Below are 17,483 nucleotides of genomic sequence, written 5' to 3' on the forward strand. Positions count from 1 at the left end.
AATCCAGTATACTGACAAATTCAAATAACGACAGTGAATAGGTGAGAACCAAATTATTTCAACGTTATTATAATTCTTTATAACGGAAAATTCGTATTCCGACTCCGACACAATGAAATTGGAAACCAAGCATGTTATTTTCTATACAATCAGTACCCGTTAAACTGACACTTGGTAAGTCAAGCGCGGGTATAAAAAAAGCCCCAAAGTGTTAAAACAGGTATTGTAGCGTGGTCAATTGATTGTTACACCTTATTACAATACCAATGTGTTGTTGTCAGCTGAATTTTGTTACACTTACCAACTTATGACAACTAACAGTGTGCAATCAATTTTTAAAGGTTTAACTTTTAAAAATCCTATCATTGTATGTGCTTTTTATTTTATAAAGTCTTATCATTTTCATAAAAATCTTTAACTATTTTTATACGACTATTCCCCCAGCAGAGCTATTCAAAAAGTGTCTTCTTACGTCTGTAAAAAGACAATTTTGAATAACCGTTACTTTCCTAGTGGGTTTAATACAGTTGAAATGTATGGTGTCCTGCTTGGGCCAGTTAAAGGACTCTTCTTGGTATGTTCTCAGTACTTGATAGTAAAACAAGAGCCTAAATAATGTATAATGTAAGAAGACACTTTCGAAGAAAAACTCGTACTGTATCCATTACAAGTTGTTATTATTTGAATGAAGTAGTTTATTATGTGTATGATAATTATGTAATGTGTGTGATGAAGTGAACACAATAATCATTTTCATTAGATGTTTATTATACATCTGAATACATAATGTTCAGATACGAATAATCATATCCTTACATGAAGAATGATGAAATTCACTATACTGACAAATTCGATATACAGACATATCCTGAGTCCTGACTGTATATACATACCTTTTACATACTTAATGGATTGACTAAGCTATGGAGCAATATCTAACAGGAAATCTGAATCAGGATTGTGTCAGTGTCTGAATACTTTTTTTGCATGATAAACATAACAAAATTTTAGCAATATATTAACTTTGATAGTTGTTTCTTTTAATAAGCACATGGTTGTTGGTACAAAAATGGAACATAAAAAAATATAATTTACAATTGACATAGTAAATGTTTCGATTTTCATAATGTACATAAAATTCTTTTTAAAAAATTCTAATGAGAATAAAATATTTTCTTTTCGAAAAGGTTTTTATTTAACCGACTGGCTATGATAATCATGGAAATGTCTTGTTAGGATACAACGGCTCAAAAGCAAAACTTTATCCCCCCACGCACACAAAATAAAAAGAAGAACATTCATGTGAAAAGATAAATGATTCAAATCATAAAGTATCATGCTTACTCGAACATCCTCATCCATTATTCACGATCTCCTGCGTGGAATTGCGTAACGCATTATCAAGGAAGCTTGTCATATATTGCTTTCTTTAAATGCTGTGTAATTTGAAAGTTACATAAATGAAAATGAATAAATGGAGGCACAAATGAATTGTACTTTTGTTGACTATAATTTAAGATAAACGCTTTTAAACGATAAAGTATGATATCAATGGCCATATAATAACCGAGAGCTATTTAAATGCAAAATGGAAATAACACTCTCGAAGATAAATTTTTCAATTCATTTAACTTCGTAATACGTTTAATTGTCAACAATGCAAAACTTTATTCATGTTTGGTAGTAGGTATTAAACGTTTAAAAACAATTGATTATTCTAACCTTTAGAGCAGACAGACTACATTTCCCTTCAAATTCGCTTTAAAGATATTATTTTAAAAATATTTTTGATCAATTCCTTATTCTTATTTCTTAATATTCAATTGTAGTTATTGTTGCATATTTAACGATTGCTATGAGGTAGCTTTACGAGTATTTCGAAGCGACATTAAAGCTATGTTTTTACCGCAAAGATTATTCTAAATCCGGAAAAGAGGAAGAGACAAAACAACGTTCATCAATGTCACTAATTGGTGAATTACAATACTAAGCACATAACGGAAATATGCATAAACCTTTTCTCTTCAATTCAGTGGTGTATAATGTCAATAAAGAAAACGAAAGCAAAATAGGTGAAATGCATGAATATTGTCTTAATGACTTAAAAAATAGAAAATACTACAACTTGTCCAGTGTTACTACAGGAAAGACGACAAAACGTAAGCAATATGTCGGATATTAAACAATTGAACAAATGAGCAACTAGAAGTTTCCATTATTACAGCTCTAGTTTATGAAAAAGGAAGGAAAAAAATATGAGAAATCCTATTACGTCCATGCTAGACCAGAACCTACATTCCCTACTGTTGCAGCATCCGGTCCGTCTTCTAGGAGTAAACACTTAGCTTGCAAAAAGACCCTTATTGCATTGACAATACCGATTGTGGTAATTAATCTTTGTAAAGCGAAGAATACATACCCTCGTTGAGAAGAAAAGCAAAAATAGTAGCGAGAGCCTTACGACATTCTCTAAACATCTGTTCAAGGCATGTTATGCCTCAGACACATTTAACTGCTTCTTAATTTTAACAATAGGTTCGAAATACTCACCCATGTATGTGAATATTCATTGCGGATATTTTCATTTGTATTTTATTAACCAATGTTAGACTTTGGGTTTTTACAGGTTTGTCTTTAAAAATCGAATGATAATAGTTCTTAATATTAATCTATTTTGTTGTTTATGTCAGATGGGCCACCTCCGGATTTTATATCCAGTGAGTGTTTAGGATGCACACACGACATAGTACTGTAAACTTAGTATTGTAATTTAACATATGTACATTAAATATATACAATGTATTGACAATTATAATAATTATTTTCTTATAGCAGATATAACTAATGTATGAGTCATGTTGAAATAACACTTTCATGTTGAAATAACAAAACATTTAACAGAATCGACAATAGAGAAAATAATAAATTACTTTGCCTTGTATATGTGTTTTACCTTTGTACAATACATACATTATTAAATAATAACAAGTTTATTGGTTGTTTTTATTTTATTTTATTTAAGATATGGTGGTTTATGCAAGACATTCTTTCTGCATGCCGATAGAAGAACGTATAGGTAGGTTAGTTAAAGCCACCCAAAATATTTAAAACATATAATTTGAATTGTGTGGTCTAAAGATCTTATTGGCACTTAGAACAGAAAGAAATTCTAAAGATATGCAAAATATACTAGTGAAGTGTACTCTTGATAAAAATTGAAAATCGTATTTTGTATGATATTAAGCTTGATTTCAGTTAACACCGTTTACACGCTTTTCAGATTAAGGTCACTTTTCACAATTAAAATGATTTTTATTTATTAATATTCGTCCCGGAAACACGGGGTTTAAACATTTATAATTGTACTAGGAGTAACAATAATCTGTCATTTTGTCAAAAAATATTATGTGAAGTGGTCATTATATATTGCCAAATACTAAATTTCTTCGATTGCAAATTAAAGCTATATTACGCTCGACCGATATATGTTTGACAACCGTGTACTTGAGGAATAGAATTCGAAATTGTGTTATGACGTCACCTCACAGTGTTGCGTACTGCAACATATTGTTCACGCATTGTCGCCTTTTATTACAGAAACAAACACTCCATATCCAAGATTTGCCAATGATACTGACTTGGCCAGAGTCAGTCTGTTTTTTTACTGTGATAGTCAAGTGAACCAGATGGATATAACAGAGGATTTAATTAACGATATTCGTAAACAGTTTGCCGATCAACTAAATTGTTCATTGACCTTTGTTGATAATATACTAATGGCCCAGTCAGGTATGTATAATAACTGTTCTGACTGAATACAATCACACTCATCTCTTTTATCTTCATTACAATGTCCTTTAATGCACTTTAAAAACATCTGCGTAAAGAGCTTTTGTTCACAAAAATAAAACATTGCATTTAACATAATCATGAAGTTTCTTTTTCAGACATTAATACGTTTGAAATGAGACTAGATATTGTCAATCAAGGAAGCATTAAAGAACTGGAAAACGTCCTGTATAAATTTCACAAAGCCGCCGACAAAGGGCAACTGCGTATATCAACTGCATATGCAAATCTGACCTCGATGGTGAAAAGCGTGGTGTACAGACAGATGATATACGGATTCTCGAGAACAACAAAGAAAAAGAGCAGAGGCGATTATTTTATTGTTGCAAGCTTTCTTCCTTTGGTTATTGTATTCAGTCTGGTTGTGATAGTTGCATGGAAAAACATGGCATTATGATTTTGATTTTATTGTCTTAGTTTTGTTATTTTGATAATAAATGCTAAAATGATTTCCATCTACACCATTAACAAGACGAATATAACAAATCGCGACAAAGAAACAGTTTATTAATAAAAAGCACAAATTATAGTGAAATAAAATCCCTAAAGAAAGTTCAAAACTGCAAAATTGAAAATGTTGCGACATCGGTTTGATCAAACCTGTTCATGGGCCGTACTTGAAAGTGCAAACTACTGAGTGCAAACAATGTTTGTGCAACAACGGGCAGAACTTAACCAAATGGAATTCTGAGAGGGAATCAGATTTTATGAAGCATGTATAATATCAGTCTGTAACACTTTCAATTTAGCTGTTTATGCCCTATTAGGAATTCTGTTGATTACCTTTTTAAATACTTTGCAAGAAAGAGCTCATAAAGAATGCAATTTGAAATTAAAAGATATTAATACTATTTCAATTGAATCGCAGAGAACTTCCCATGTCAATAATGCTTGTTATGAAACGATATAAGTCGTAATTTTATATTATCTAAATATAAAATTCCCAAAGGTGTTTTCCTACAGCCTTTCGAAAAAAATCACAAAATCATAGCGTTTCATCATTCAAAAGCTATTCATCTCTTGAAATATGTTTTATATATGATAATAAACATTATTTTCTAGATTGTTGGAAGCCTAGTGAATTGATATTCCTTATTATAATCATTCTACAGTATGCTATTACATGGGAACAATATAATTCCCAGGTTTAATCGGTATAACACACACTTTGTTGACCTCCCACTGCTTTTTGAGATTCCGGTACTCGGGATGATGGACTATTATACAAAAACTAGATTTGTATCAAAACCTATAATCGAATGAAATATACGGAATACATTTTTCGTACATGATGATTAAATCTGATACAAGAGCCTAGAAAATTCGAAATTTCAAACATAGCCTTACGTAGAAGCAGTTTTATTAAAAAAATACGATAGGCGGAATGAATAAAATTATAAATAGATAAGATTCCACTACTTAGGTTTTTTTTAAAATTTTCCCCAAAGATTTATGTACCATTTGATGTAGGCCTGGACAAATAAGTTGTTTTCAACTCACCACATTTTTCCAGAATGATAGTTTTTATTGTGCAAAATGACCACGAAATAAAAAGAATCGCGACGGGTTTCATTCCAATCTGGCTAAGAATCGCGTAAAGATATTTACTTGATCTGTGTATGGATTTCTTTGTTTTACTTTTTGACCTCAGTGGAACTCCCTTATCATATAAAATTAACTGTTAATAACAAAAAATGGACACATTATGAAAAGGTTACAGGTTGACATTAATTTAAGAATTTTCACCAAAACTCGAATATTCAAGAATGCATTTGATATGTCATACATGTACTAATTCTTACACTTGCAGAAAATAAAATGTTAAAACTATGGACAATTCCATTCATTTATATGCATATAATCATTATTGATAATTATTATGAAATATAAACAATGACAGAATATGTGAACAAGTGGAAATTGATACTTTATGTATCAATTAGATGCACTTCACATATTCATGGCATACAATATGATATGCACGTATTCATGTAATACAATATGATATGTAAAGTGCTCCGTATTGAATTGATCTTCGTTGTGAAAAATGACTTATAAGATTGTACTATAATTGAAACATAAAAGCTTATATCAGATCTGCAGTAATAAACAAGACTTAGTGCTTATTATTTACTGGTTTAAATGTTATTGTTAGAATTTGTATTGTTAGAATTAAATTTCAAATTAACAGAACAGAAAAATATTTGTGAAAGGACGTATAAATTTGCCATAACCGCGTATTTACGTATTTTGTTTTTTGTGCTTGAGAATAATTTTTGAAAGGGCATTTCGAATAGCATTGAAGATGTCTGCAGAAATGGTAAGTTAAACGTTAATATAACGCCACCATGGTACAGTAATGGTTTATCTCCATATACAATTTTATAGCAGTTAATGTATTTCTGTACTAAGGTGTTGAAAAATTCAAATATCAAAAACAAAGTAACGACCAACTTGTTACATCAAGTTTTTCAAAAAAAATTTTAATCTGTACTATTAACCTGGTTTAATATAAATGTGCGACTTTACCATACCTTGTCTTGTTTAAATCATGTATTGGACTCTATATTAATGCGTTTTGTTATCGAATTCCATAAATCAAAGTAATAGGTTAATTCACAGTTGCAATTCAAGTGAAAACAAATACATTTGTAACGTTGATTTTTTATGGTCACGTGTTCAGTAAACAAATCGTTTATTGTGCAACAAACTAGTGAATTTATCTGGAATGGAACGTTATATATCATATTGAGAAATTAAGTTAAAAGCTGTTTCATGTGTTCGACGATAATAATTACATTATAAACAATAATTATAAATCACAAGTATCGCTACATAATAAATCCATTTAAATAATTCGCGTTATTATGGAACAGGCAACTTTTATTGATTCTCAGAAGAATGTGCAGTGACATTTATGATACTTAACCATTTCCATATTTGAGCTTTCATCGTCGATTCGTTATTTCCTTTACGAATGTTTATTACCAGTTTTCTGTTGTTTTTTGTTGTTTTTTTTATTTCTATTTCTTTACTTTGCCAAACTGAATGGAAAATCAACTTTTTTTCGATTTGGATAAAAACATCATTTTGACCAATTTGAGCGGTAGCCTAGTGGTTAGTGTGTATGCCTTTCAACCCAGAGATAATGGGTTCGGGCCCTACTCGGGTCATGAACATGTTTATTTATATGACACCCGTACTGGTTGGTTCCAGGAATCGGACTCGAAAATGATTAATAAAAGTTGCAAAAACTTGTTTCGCAATCGAGCTTAAATAAATATGTTTAAACCAAGAATTTGATTACGCATTACCTGTAAGTCTTCATTTGAGTTCTTAAAGGATAACCCGTAATGATACTCCTCCAAATGATGTTTTAGATAAAATGTGCATACAGAATAAAGCTCACACAATAAAACAACAATATAATATGGAAGTAGGTTGCTTAAAAAGTAACTACATGAGAATGTGACGATAAAATGAACAAGACATAAACAACACAAAAATCATTGTACAAATCGTCACCTGTATAGATACGTACAGGTTTGATAATGTTTGGATTCTGGAAACATCTCCTTTTTGTGGCTGCCTTTGATTTAAGACCCACTCCTCCACAATATTAAAATTCGTTATCGAATTTCAAATGGGTGCAAGAGACAATGTGAATTTGGAAGCGGAGCCTTATACAACACGGTTGCCAGTTGGGTGCCAAACTAATTCAGTGGCTTAGAGTGATATAGCCATTTTTCATTAAGGGTATTTATACAAGTCATTCTGGAACACACCCATATACGATACGGTCTCTCGCTAGAGTGATCTGTTACATCGAGCGTCATTTAGAATAATCTTGGACTCCATTTTGAAAATTCATTGACTTCACTGAGGTTTTTTGACGTGTCGGGACTGGAAATACTTTCTTAAGGTTGATCTACAAATCGGTGAAGGTCTTGACCAATAACGTATGTGCAAAATTTTACGTAGTTCCCTAAACCCGTTTTTTTCCAGAATGATAAATTTATTGCACAGACTTCTGAGTATATTTCTTAATTATCCTTTTTATTCAGAGTTTCTATTTTAAATTCTTCACTTGATATTTTTAAGATTTTCAAATTTTATTTTGTAGGCATTTGGACCTCGGTGGTGTCCCTTTAACAAGACAAAGCTATTTAATATACATAGTGTATATTTTTGCATTTGATTTTGAAAGATATATTGTGAATTTTAACCTGAAAATAACGTTATTTGATCGGCATTATAATACTGAATAGGCTTTATAATTGTGTAAAATAGAGAAAATAAGAAGCCATAACGGCAAAATTGAAAATGTTGCAGGTTCGGTAGACTACGAGAAAATTGGTTGAGTATATTTTCAAGACAATTTCTTAGTGCTTTCAAATATATATTTTTCTGAAGTATAAGTTTGCTTTACTACATATTTCCTGTGTCTTCAGCATAAAGTTTCCTTCAGCTGTAACAAACAATATCAGAGCTTTTTAATTGACTTGTAAAATAAGTATGTGGTCTACTAATAGTCTCTACAAGAAATGAAGCATAACCAATGACTATATATATATATATATATATATATATATATATATATATATATATATATATATATATATATATATATTATATATATATATAATATATATATATATATATATATATATATATAACAAATTGTTTCAATCATTGCTTTATTTCAATATAAATGTATAAAGTAGATCATTTAAAAAACATCTTATGTTGAGTTTGAAAAATTTTATAAATATATTATTTTTCCATCATTATTTTTAAGACTTAAATCATTATTGTTAAATGTCTGAAACTAAATTAAGCCGTAAGTTTGTGCACCTTTAATGCCCGAGGGTATTAGTCACGATGATCAATTCGCCGTTTATATCGGGAACAGCGCGTTTTTGTTCTCTTAAAATCATTAAATTGTTCTTCTTTTCTTAAAAACAATGTTATGTTACATCATAATATAACTGTTCATGTTTTTTTTTACTTTCTGTATAAGTTTTGTTTTTCTTTTTCATTTTGATTGAGATGCAGGGGGGGAGTAAAATGATTTTCACACCCTTTCAGCTAAACATGTTGTGGACGACATCAAGTACCACTCCATGCTTTATTTCAGGCATAAGCAGGCACCTGAATAGAACCGTCAACGGGTGGGAAGCGGACTAGGATTACAAAGTCAACGAACTTAACCAACTTAACCATTCGACCACGGAATATCGAGACTATTATTGTTCGTTAAAGTCAGAAACAAGATGATTTGTAAACACGTGTCAATGCAATAAAATCACTTGTTGGATGCCCATATTATAGATCTTATCAGTTGTCTAGAATGATGCAAGTATTTTACCAAGCAAAGCAGTTATTAAACAAACCTTGCAGTTGCTACACGTACAGTGATAAGCATTACGCTAAATATCAGAAACGACATACATTTATAAGACCCACATAATGTTTTCTAACAGAAGATAAATGACTTTTTGTTAAGAAACTAAGATTCCACGATATATTTATTTGCTTCTAATTACTTATGACAGACAGCGATATGCTATTTGTAATTTCCGCATTTATGCATGCAGTGCAAATGCCAACAATACATCTTCATAATTCTATCCAGTCAGCGGTGAAAACATCTACGTATGACCGAATGATTGGTTTGATTGCACCTGCATGCTTATCGAAAATATTTCAAGTGCTGCAACGAACGTTATTTCGAACGAAATTTAGCCCAAATCTATATTGCAGGAGTAAACAAACAGTCAGGTGTAGTCTACAGCAAATTTTCACATTTATTATTGATGATTGTACCTTGGCAAAGTTTTTACCAGTTTATGTTCGATGTTTAACTTTGCTTATCCCTGTGCTAGAGGGCGTGGACGGTAGCTTGCTTTTCATGAACAGTCTTAAATAAACTGAGCCTGCATCATTTTCATTTTTTCCGTTTTCGACGTTCTGTTTTATCATTTTCACTTTCGTCAAAAAACGTACTGAAGATTATGAAAACTTATATCAAGTAACACGTAAATAATATGTTTAATTTTCTGTTTATTACATTTGGTTTAACAAAAAAATACAAAGTAAAAAAAAACAAAAAAAAACACACACACACACATACACACAAAGCTGATTATAACACGAAATGTCGCAAATTGCAAATTGCATTTTATTGCAAAACGTTAGGTCATAGTGGTTTCACATGCAGATTGACGACGTAAACTGATATGTTCGAATCCTATCTCAGCGTTTTTATTTGTTTTTTTTTTTCATTTTAATTTTTAAATTGCAATTCTCTAAAAAAACTTTTGCAAACCTTTTTGTTGTGTATGCTATCAGTATTTTTAATAACTGGTTTTGTAGCGTGTATGCCTAATGCATATACGATTGCATAATGTCACAAAAAGAACCGTTGAAAGATACTGTAATGAAACAAAAATATAAATGTGTATAAAAACCACCTTATTATGGTTTCCAAATCGGAGTGTAGGAAAACGATTTCAAATTAATTCTTGCAAGTTAATTAAAACATGTCACAACATGGTGTTGGTAAGGAATCGAACTAGAAACCTTTATATCCGTAGTCCGACAACTATACCAATACACCACATTACTGACGAGTAAAGTTAGCAAATATATAGATATATTCGATAGATACTGGTCAGTTTGTTTTTAAATAACCTTTACGAAAGTTAATGAAGTGCCAGGTCAATATTGTTGGACAATACTTAATTTTTGTATAGTAAAGTTTATCACAACATTTTAAGAACAACAAATTATCGATATCACTTAAACTTTACGTCAACATTTGGCAGATGAACAACGAATCGCTGATTCACTTATTTATTGTTAAGCTGCTAGGCTCACCAAAAATTATCTCATTTTATTTTTCTGAATTCAGGTTTAACTTATATTATATAATAACACAGGAATCTTTGATGTATAAGACAAAGTATCTAGAAGACTTATGAATGTAATGAAAAACAAAACCTGATGCATGGTTTGTCATGCTTTTAACGCTATTTTGATTTCATACTTAGGCTGATATCCGTATTTAACACACTAGCTGGCCATTAAAATAGTATTTAACTATTTCGGCAATCAATAAACAGTTAGGCCGAGTTTTCTGTATTACAACAGATAGATAGTGATTGATACAATAGCTTACTGCACACTGGTTTAAACGTCTGCTGTCAATAAAGCTTAATAAACATTTCCACATAAATGACAATAATGTTCCAATGAATGGAAGTTGTTAGGCTAAAATATTTTAATGTTAATATTTAAAAAAAAAACATGCTTGCATATTATTACATAAGGGAAATTTCTAAATCAAGCAATTTTAAAAGCCTGTGGAATTTATAAATATTACAGCCTTTATGTTGGTATAAACATTTTAAACAAATTTATTGCGAATAGATTCAATTGTTACAAATACCATCATGTTTGAAAATTCTTTCATCAATAAACAAAGAACAACGCAAACAAAATTTATGTGAGTAGTTAAAAAAGAGTTTTATTTAATAGATATTGTGTTTGAAAAAACATACCAATACATCAATAGTTTCTATTCAGATGCAATTTGAATAATTAAAAGTGTAAAGAGGGCTTTTAAATGTAAAATGAAAGAATATTAACCATAAAAAAAATCAACAAAATCTTAAAACACAACAATAAATACAGACTGAACAAACCAGGTACAACATTTTTCTTAAAAAGAAACGGAAATCTAATCATCAAATTTTTTCAACCGGTTTTACTCATCTAAACATGAAATTGTTACTTTTTTCTTAATAATATGTCAAAAAAAATGGCCTTAAAAAGGAAAGCTGTTAAACAAAAGTATTTATTAAATATATAAAATACAATTGCAACTGGGGAATATGTTTACATTTTTAATTTGCCAGTTTTGAAATAAAAGAGTGAAAAAAACTGATTTGAATACCTAGAGAAAATTTTGCATATCGTGCAAAGGAAGTCGCTTCTATTGTAGGATGTTATTATTATGTGTTTAGGTTCAAAAAATGAAAAAAATGTTAAACCTAGCTATTATAAAATTTCCGGGCGGTGCAAGTCACTTTATTTTGCGATTAATCAGTAATCCTATTTAACATTACACACCCACCTTCGAACGGGTTTTTCTCGGCAAATATATAAGATATCTTCCCTTTCGAAAGTGACAAAAATAAACTGGGAAGCTTGACAACATCGAAAGAAAATTTTTTTTTGGCCCTTTGTTTTTGACAAAAAAAAAACAAAAACTTGAATTGGGGGGAAAATAAAACAAAAAAACCCCTTTCTAAAAAGAAAAATAATGAATTTACAAGTAAAGAAATTTAATGGAAAATACAAGAATTTTCACAATTTTTGACGATAAAGTTTAATAAAGGGCGTAATTTTTAAAAAAAAAAATGGAAAATAAAACCAACCAAGGGAAAAACAATATAAAACAAAAAATAAAAATTTTTTAAATTGGGAATGTAAAAGGAAATCACATTTTAAAAAAAAATAACAAATAATTTTTTTTCTTTGAAAAGAAGGGGGAAAAAGGTTTAAAAAAATATAAAAATTTAAAAACTTTAGAAATTACACAATAAATTTAATATAAACAAAAAAACTTTTTTCTTTAATGCTCAATAGCGAGTTTTTGTCAATGCAGAAAAGAAAAAAAAAAACCCCAAAAATCATGAGGCAAAAAAAAACTATTAAAAAGCTAGGGAAATCAAAGGGTAAGAGATAGGATCAAGAAAGAAGTAGGGGAAAAAACCTTTCAACATTCAAACATGAATCCCCCTGTTTTGGTATTTTTTTTTTTTGTTTTTTTTTTTTATTTTTTTACCCACGCTTTTGTGTAGTTAAAAGTGTACTAATAAATAGACCATAATTGCAGAGAGTTGTATTTATTGTATTATTTGATGATGGAAAATACTATAAACTAAAGGGGTTAGTCATCCTTTTCTGAAAAACAACTTCACTTTAATCATTGCGCTTCAGTTATTTTTTAAGCTCTTAATTCTGAACAATGGCAAAAAGGTCCGATTTTTAATTAAAATTAAACATATGTTAAAAGGGTTTTAGCACAAACTTGTTATTTATTAAATTGTAAAATCTTTTTGAGTTTTTAAAAAGGGTTATTTTAAAACGTAAATTTTCGTTTCCACTTTTTTAATAAAAGGGTATTTTATATGTTGGTTTTGGCAAAACCCACGAACGCAAATTTTTGAGGGGTTTAATGTCAAGGGGGATTGTTTCCCTTTTAAAGGGTTTTTTCTCAAAGACAATATCCCTCTTATTTTAACGACGGGCCTTTTTTTTTTCTATTCGAAGGACTTTTATTTCTAGTTACATTTTAAACAAATACTTTTAACATTTCCGCGCCGCGGGAGTTTTTTTTAAAAAGACACCATTAATTTTATAATAGTATCGGTGAATGTATAATGCTCATTGTTTTCGCTTAGATTTCACTTTGTCTTTATGCTGTGCGTTTGTTTAACGTTTATTTTTCTTTCTGTTTACTTTTTGTAACTTTTTAAGATTTTTATTCTTTTTTAGTTAGCTTCGGACTTATTATTTTATATATATACTTTTTATTCACTGTTTTATTTCTTTGTCTACTAATTGTATACTTTCTTATTGTGTTATTCTGGTAATATGTTACAGCCTTATCGGTTCTTATTTTTAAATTATTTTTAGTTCTATTTGTCTATTTAGATCTTCCCTGACTACATTGCCGGCTTTGAACGCAATGTCATCAAATTTACTATAATACTAAGTTTTATCATAATTCATATCTATAATGGGTTCAAAATTTCAAGTTCAAATCATGTCAATAAACATTTTAAATTGTTATAAAGAGCGTTTTTCCTATATGTATTCCTCTTGTTTTAATATTTAATATTTTATTACTCACCAAGCGCCACCTCAGGGTGACTAAATACAAAGGGGGATAACCCCGAGGCGGTCCGTCGTCAGGCATAAACAATCGCCTTCTTCTCTGAAAATTTGTGCGGGCAGATTTTTTCAAAATTTGGTCTGTAACATCCTTTGGAAGCTCACCTTAATTTTGCTCATGATTTCAATTGGATTCCCTTTTAGGGGTCAAAAAAACTTTAAACACTTCTTCACAGAAATAATGGTGGATGATCACCAAACTTTGTCTTAGCATTTGAGTAGTGTTTTATCAAGTTTTTCTCATATTTAATTTATTTGGCCCCTTTTGGGGTCTGTAGAAGCTAAAAAAAAGAAAAACCCTTAAAAACTTTTCAAGAACCAAGGGTGGGTATCACCAAACTTTTTCTTACCCTTCCTTTAGTGTCTTTTTTAAAATTTTCTCAAAATTTGAATTGGGCCCCTTTTACGGGGTGCAAACTAAAAATAAAATAAACCCTTTAAAAGTTCTTTCTTTCAAACTAATTTAAAGGATAAAACCAAAATTTTTGTAGCATTTTAGGGGTTTTCTTTTAATTTAAATTTTCTCATTAATTTATTGGGCCCCTTTTTGGGCCAAATTAAGAAAAAATAGAAAAAAGTTTTAAAAACCTTTTTTACTAAAAAATAAGGGTTTTCCTAAACTTTTTCTGTGCATTCCCAAAGGGGCTTATCAAGTTTAAATAATTAATTTTTTATTTTCCCCTTTTAAAGCTCCCCCAAGGGTAAAAAAGAAAAACCCTTTTTCTCTCCTTTCAAAACCCGAAGAGGGATGATCCCAAATTTGTCTGCGTTAGCAATTCTTATGTAATCTGTTATCAAATTTGCTCATTTAAAGATTTGCCCCTTTTTAAGGGCTTTTAGAGCAAAAAAAATAAGTCTTTAAACATTACTTGTAAAAGGAAGTAAAAATTCATATGGCAAAACTTTGTTGAACGAGGGTTTAATGTTGTCTTCAAAATTTTTCTCATATTAAAATTAAATTAGCAAAATTTGCCCCCAGGCCATGGAATTTTTCAAATTTAGTTTTAAAGATATACTTTCTCATCCTGGGTAAAATTTTTATCAATGACTTTTTTTTGAAATTTAATTTTTTAAACCAATATTTCCAATTTGAACGAAAGAATTATAATTTACCTATTGAAAACTGTGGCCCTATTACGGTCTAGTAAAGGCTTTTTTAAAAATCAAGTGCCAGTTTTTTTTAATGACTTTCATATTTACTATTGTAACTCCTATAGTTTGTAACATTTTAAAACACAGCTTTGTGTGAAGTTGAAACATGTTTATTTTATATAACAAAGAAACTGTGTAAGCAATTATAAGTATGATCAAATATGAAATTTGATGAACGGAAACAACTTATGTTGGAATGTCTTTCATAAATGTGATCTGTTATGCAATTAATTCTAAGCTAGGAGTAATGAACTTGTTTGCGATGAAATTATTTGAGGTCATGACCGATGAGGAAGAGAAAAATTGATATTTACAAAATCATTTGAACATAATGATTCAACAACAACTTTTATAGTGATGATTTATCGTAAATGTTTTCAGAAATAGGTAATACTTAATTGAAAAGGTAGTATACAGCTATGTTATACAGTAAATGTTTTTTTTTTTTCAAGTTTGAATACTTTCACATTGAATCAATTATTTTGCTTTGTATCTGAACTGTAAACATATCTGCACATAATTTTTCATTTTACATGCTTAAATAAAACCATGATCCCAAAACTCACTAGACATGCACTATGGCAAAGTTCAATGGTATAGAAAAAAAAATAAAGTTATGATTTTTTTTTTCACAAATGTAATCTTGTTAAGCATAAAATCTGCCCTAGAATTTGGATACACTGATTGCATCAGAAACTGTTAATAGGGTCATTGGTAGGTCAGTGAACAGATTTTTTCTCCAGGAAATAAAATTAGGCCAAAAGAAAGATTTTGTTTTCTGCACTTTAATAACAAAGATGAGTTTGTATGCTCATTTTTTATATTAAATTCTGTTAAAAATTGTTTTATTTTTTTCAATCTTTATTGAATTGGATTCAAATTGGAGACAGCACATTTCAATTAATTTTGGGAGACATTGTTGAACCTTGTTTCATGTCCATATTTGAAAGTTGATATCAGATGAGATATCACTTATGTGATTTTTTGGAAGGAAATTTTTTCAAAAAAAAATTTCCTTTCTATAGTAACGGTCTGCCAATATTGAAAAGAACGAACAACACCTAATTGAATTCTGTTTAAGCTCAATAGAAAACAAGTAGTTAATGCGACCAAGAAAGTAGTGCAGCAGAACTATATGTATACTTTCAAACGTGGATCACTTGAAGAAAAAGATGATGCTAAAAAAAACTTGAAATGATGATATTCAATGTTAGCTTACATCAATGGAACATAATCTTAAACGTGTACGAAAAAAACATCAGTATTATTACGCATTAGGCCAAAGAAAAATTTGTGTCCATGTACCTATGTACAATAAATTGAATATAAATAAGGTGTAATTTTGTGGCAGAGATGCTGAAAAGTTCACATATAAGTCAACCGAAGGGAAATGAAAGTAGTTTTTGTATATATTTAGCAATTTATTGAATAGCATTTTATGCCACCGCTGAATTTTTACGTCGGTAACTCAAGAGGAAACAATGGATACAATATGTGGCCTACTATTTTCGCAAAAAAAAGGTTCGCAAATTATCATAGAATCAAAGCGTTTGAAACAAAAATATTATTATGTAAATAATAAAAAACAATATTTCAATACAAGTCTTTCAAAAGTATTCTGGAATTAACGGATTCAATTTGGTAAAACTTAGTTTAGACTAGATAAGTAGGGCACACGTATGCCATTGTTCGGATCATCGACAGAATAACGTTCGTGTTTTTCAGATTTCAAATGCAAGACATAGATTTGCTGATGAATAACATCGCAAAGGTTTGTGGAAATGCTTTTATTTCTTTGTTCAAAATTGTTTTGTGTTTGCAGATGTTAATTTGTTAGACAAACGAAATTAGGTCAAGGATTGTTTACATTATTGAATTTACAGGTAAACTCGGCCCTACACCAACTCGGGACAAGTCAACTCGGCCCTCTATTAAAACCATATATTAGGATATAGATTGTTTAGTTAATAACACATTGTTTGAAATTATCTTTAAGATAAATAATTATCTTAAGAAGAGATAAAAAAAAGAAAAATAGTTAAAATTGATCAATAAAAGATTTTAAAAATGAATTTTTTGTACAAAAATTTATTGTATTAATACTTTGTTCTTAATATGAAAATTTTTAAATTTTTTTAAAAAAAATTGGGGAGTAGAAAAACACTTTTAAAAATGTAAATTCTTTTTTCTCTAAAATTCAATACAAATTGGTATTTTCATCAATTAAAATTTTCAAACCCTTGATAATTTTTGTTCAGTAGTGTGAAAGTAACCCTTTAAAATTAAAAAGAAAACTTTTAAAAAGAAAAAATAAGTAAAAAATTTGGCCCGATTGACCCGTGCTGATGGAATAGGAAGCTGACTCGACGCCAAAGACTTTTTGGGGCCGACTGACCCTATTGGAAATTTTTAAGTTTTACGTTTTTTGGATTTGTTTTTTCATATCTATTGTATAAGAATCTATTAACATGAAAAATTTATAATATATTTAACTGTTGTTTAATTGATATTCGATCACA

At 29.6% G+C, this 17,483-nt stretch overlaps 1 protein-coding gene across 1 annotated transcript; it reads left to right on the forward strand.

The window, feature by feature from the left end:
* Positions 1–3,024: 3,024 nt before the first annotated feature.
* LOC132743535 (uncharacterized) lies at positions 3,025–4,246 on the forward strand. Its single transcript, XM_060732065.1, has 3 exons — positions 3,025–3,076; positions 3,598–3,789; positions 3,948–4,246. Exons 1-3 carry the CDS (start codon positions 3,025–3,027, stop codon positions 4,244–4,246), a joined length of 543 nt encoding a protein of 180 aa, XP_060588048.1.
* The last annotated feature ends 13,237 nt before the right edge of the window (positions 4,247–17,483 follow it).

This window comes from Ruditapes philippinarum, unplaced genomic scaffold (assembly GCF_026571515.1).
Source record: "Ruditapes philippinarum isolate M1 unplaced genomic scaffold, ASM2657151v2 ctg3197_1_1_1_1, whole genome shotgun sequence".
NCBI lineage: Eukaryota > Metazoa > Mollusca > Bivalvia > Venerida > Veneridae > Ruditapes > Ruditapes philippinarum.

Coding starts and splice junctions, on each gene's coding strand:
- LOC132743535 (XM_060732065.1), top strand. CDS start 3,025: ATGGTGGTTTATGCAAGACATTCTTTCTGCATGCCGATAGAAGAACGT. Junction 3,077..3,597: donor GCCGATAGAAGAACGTATAG/GTAGGTTAGTTA, acceptor CTTTTATTACAG/AAACAAACACTCCATATCCA. Junction 3,790..3,947: donor TATACTAATGGCCCAGTCAG/GTATGTATAATA, acceptor TTTCTTTTTCAG/ACATTAATACGTTTGAAATG.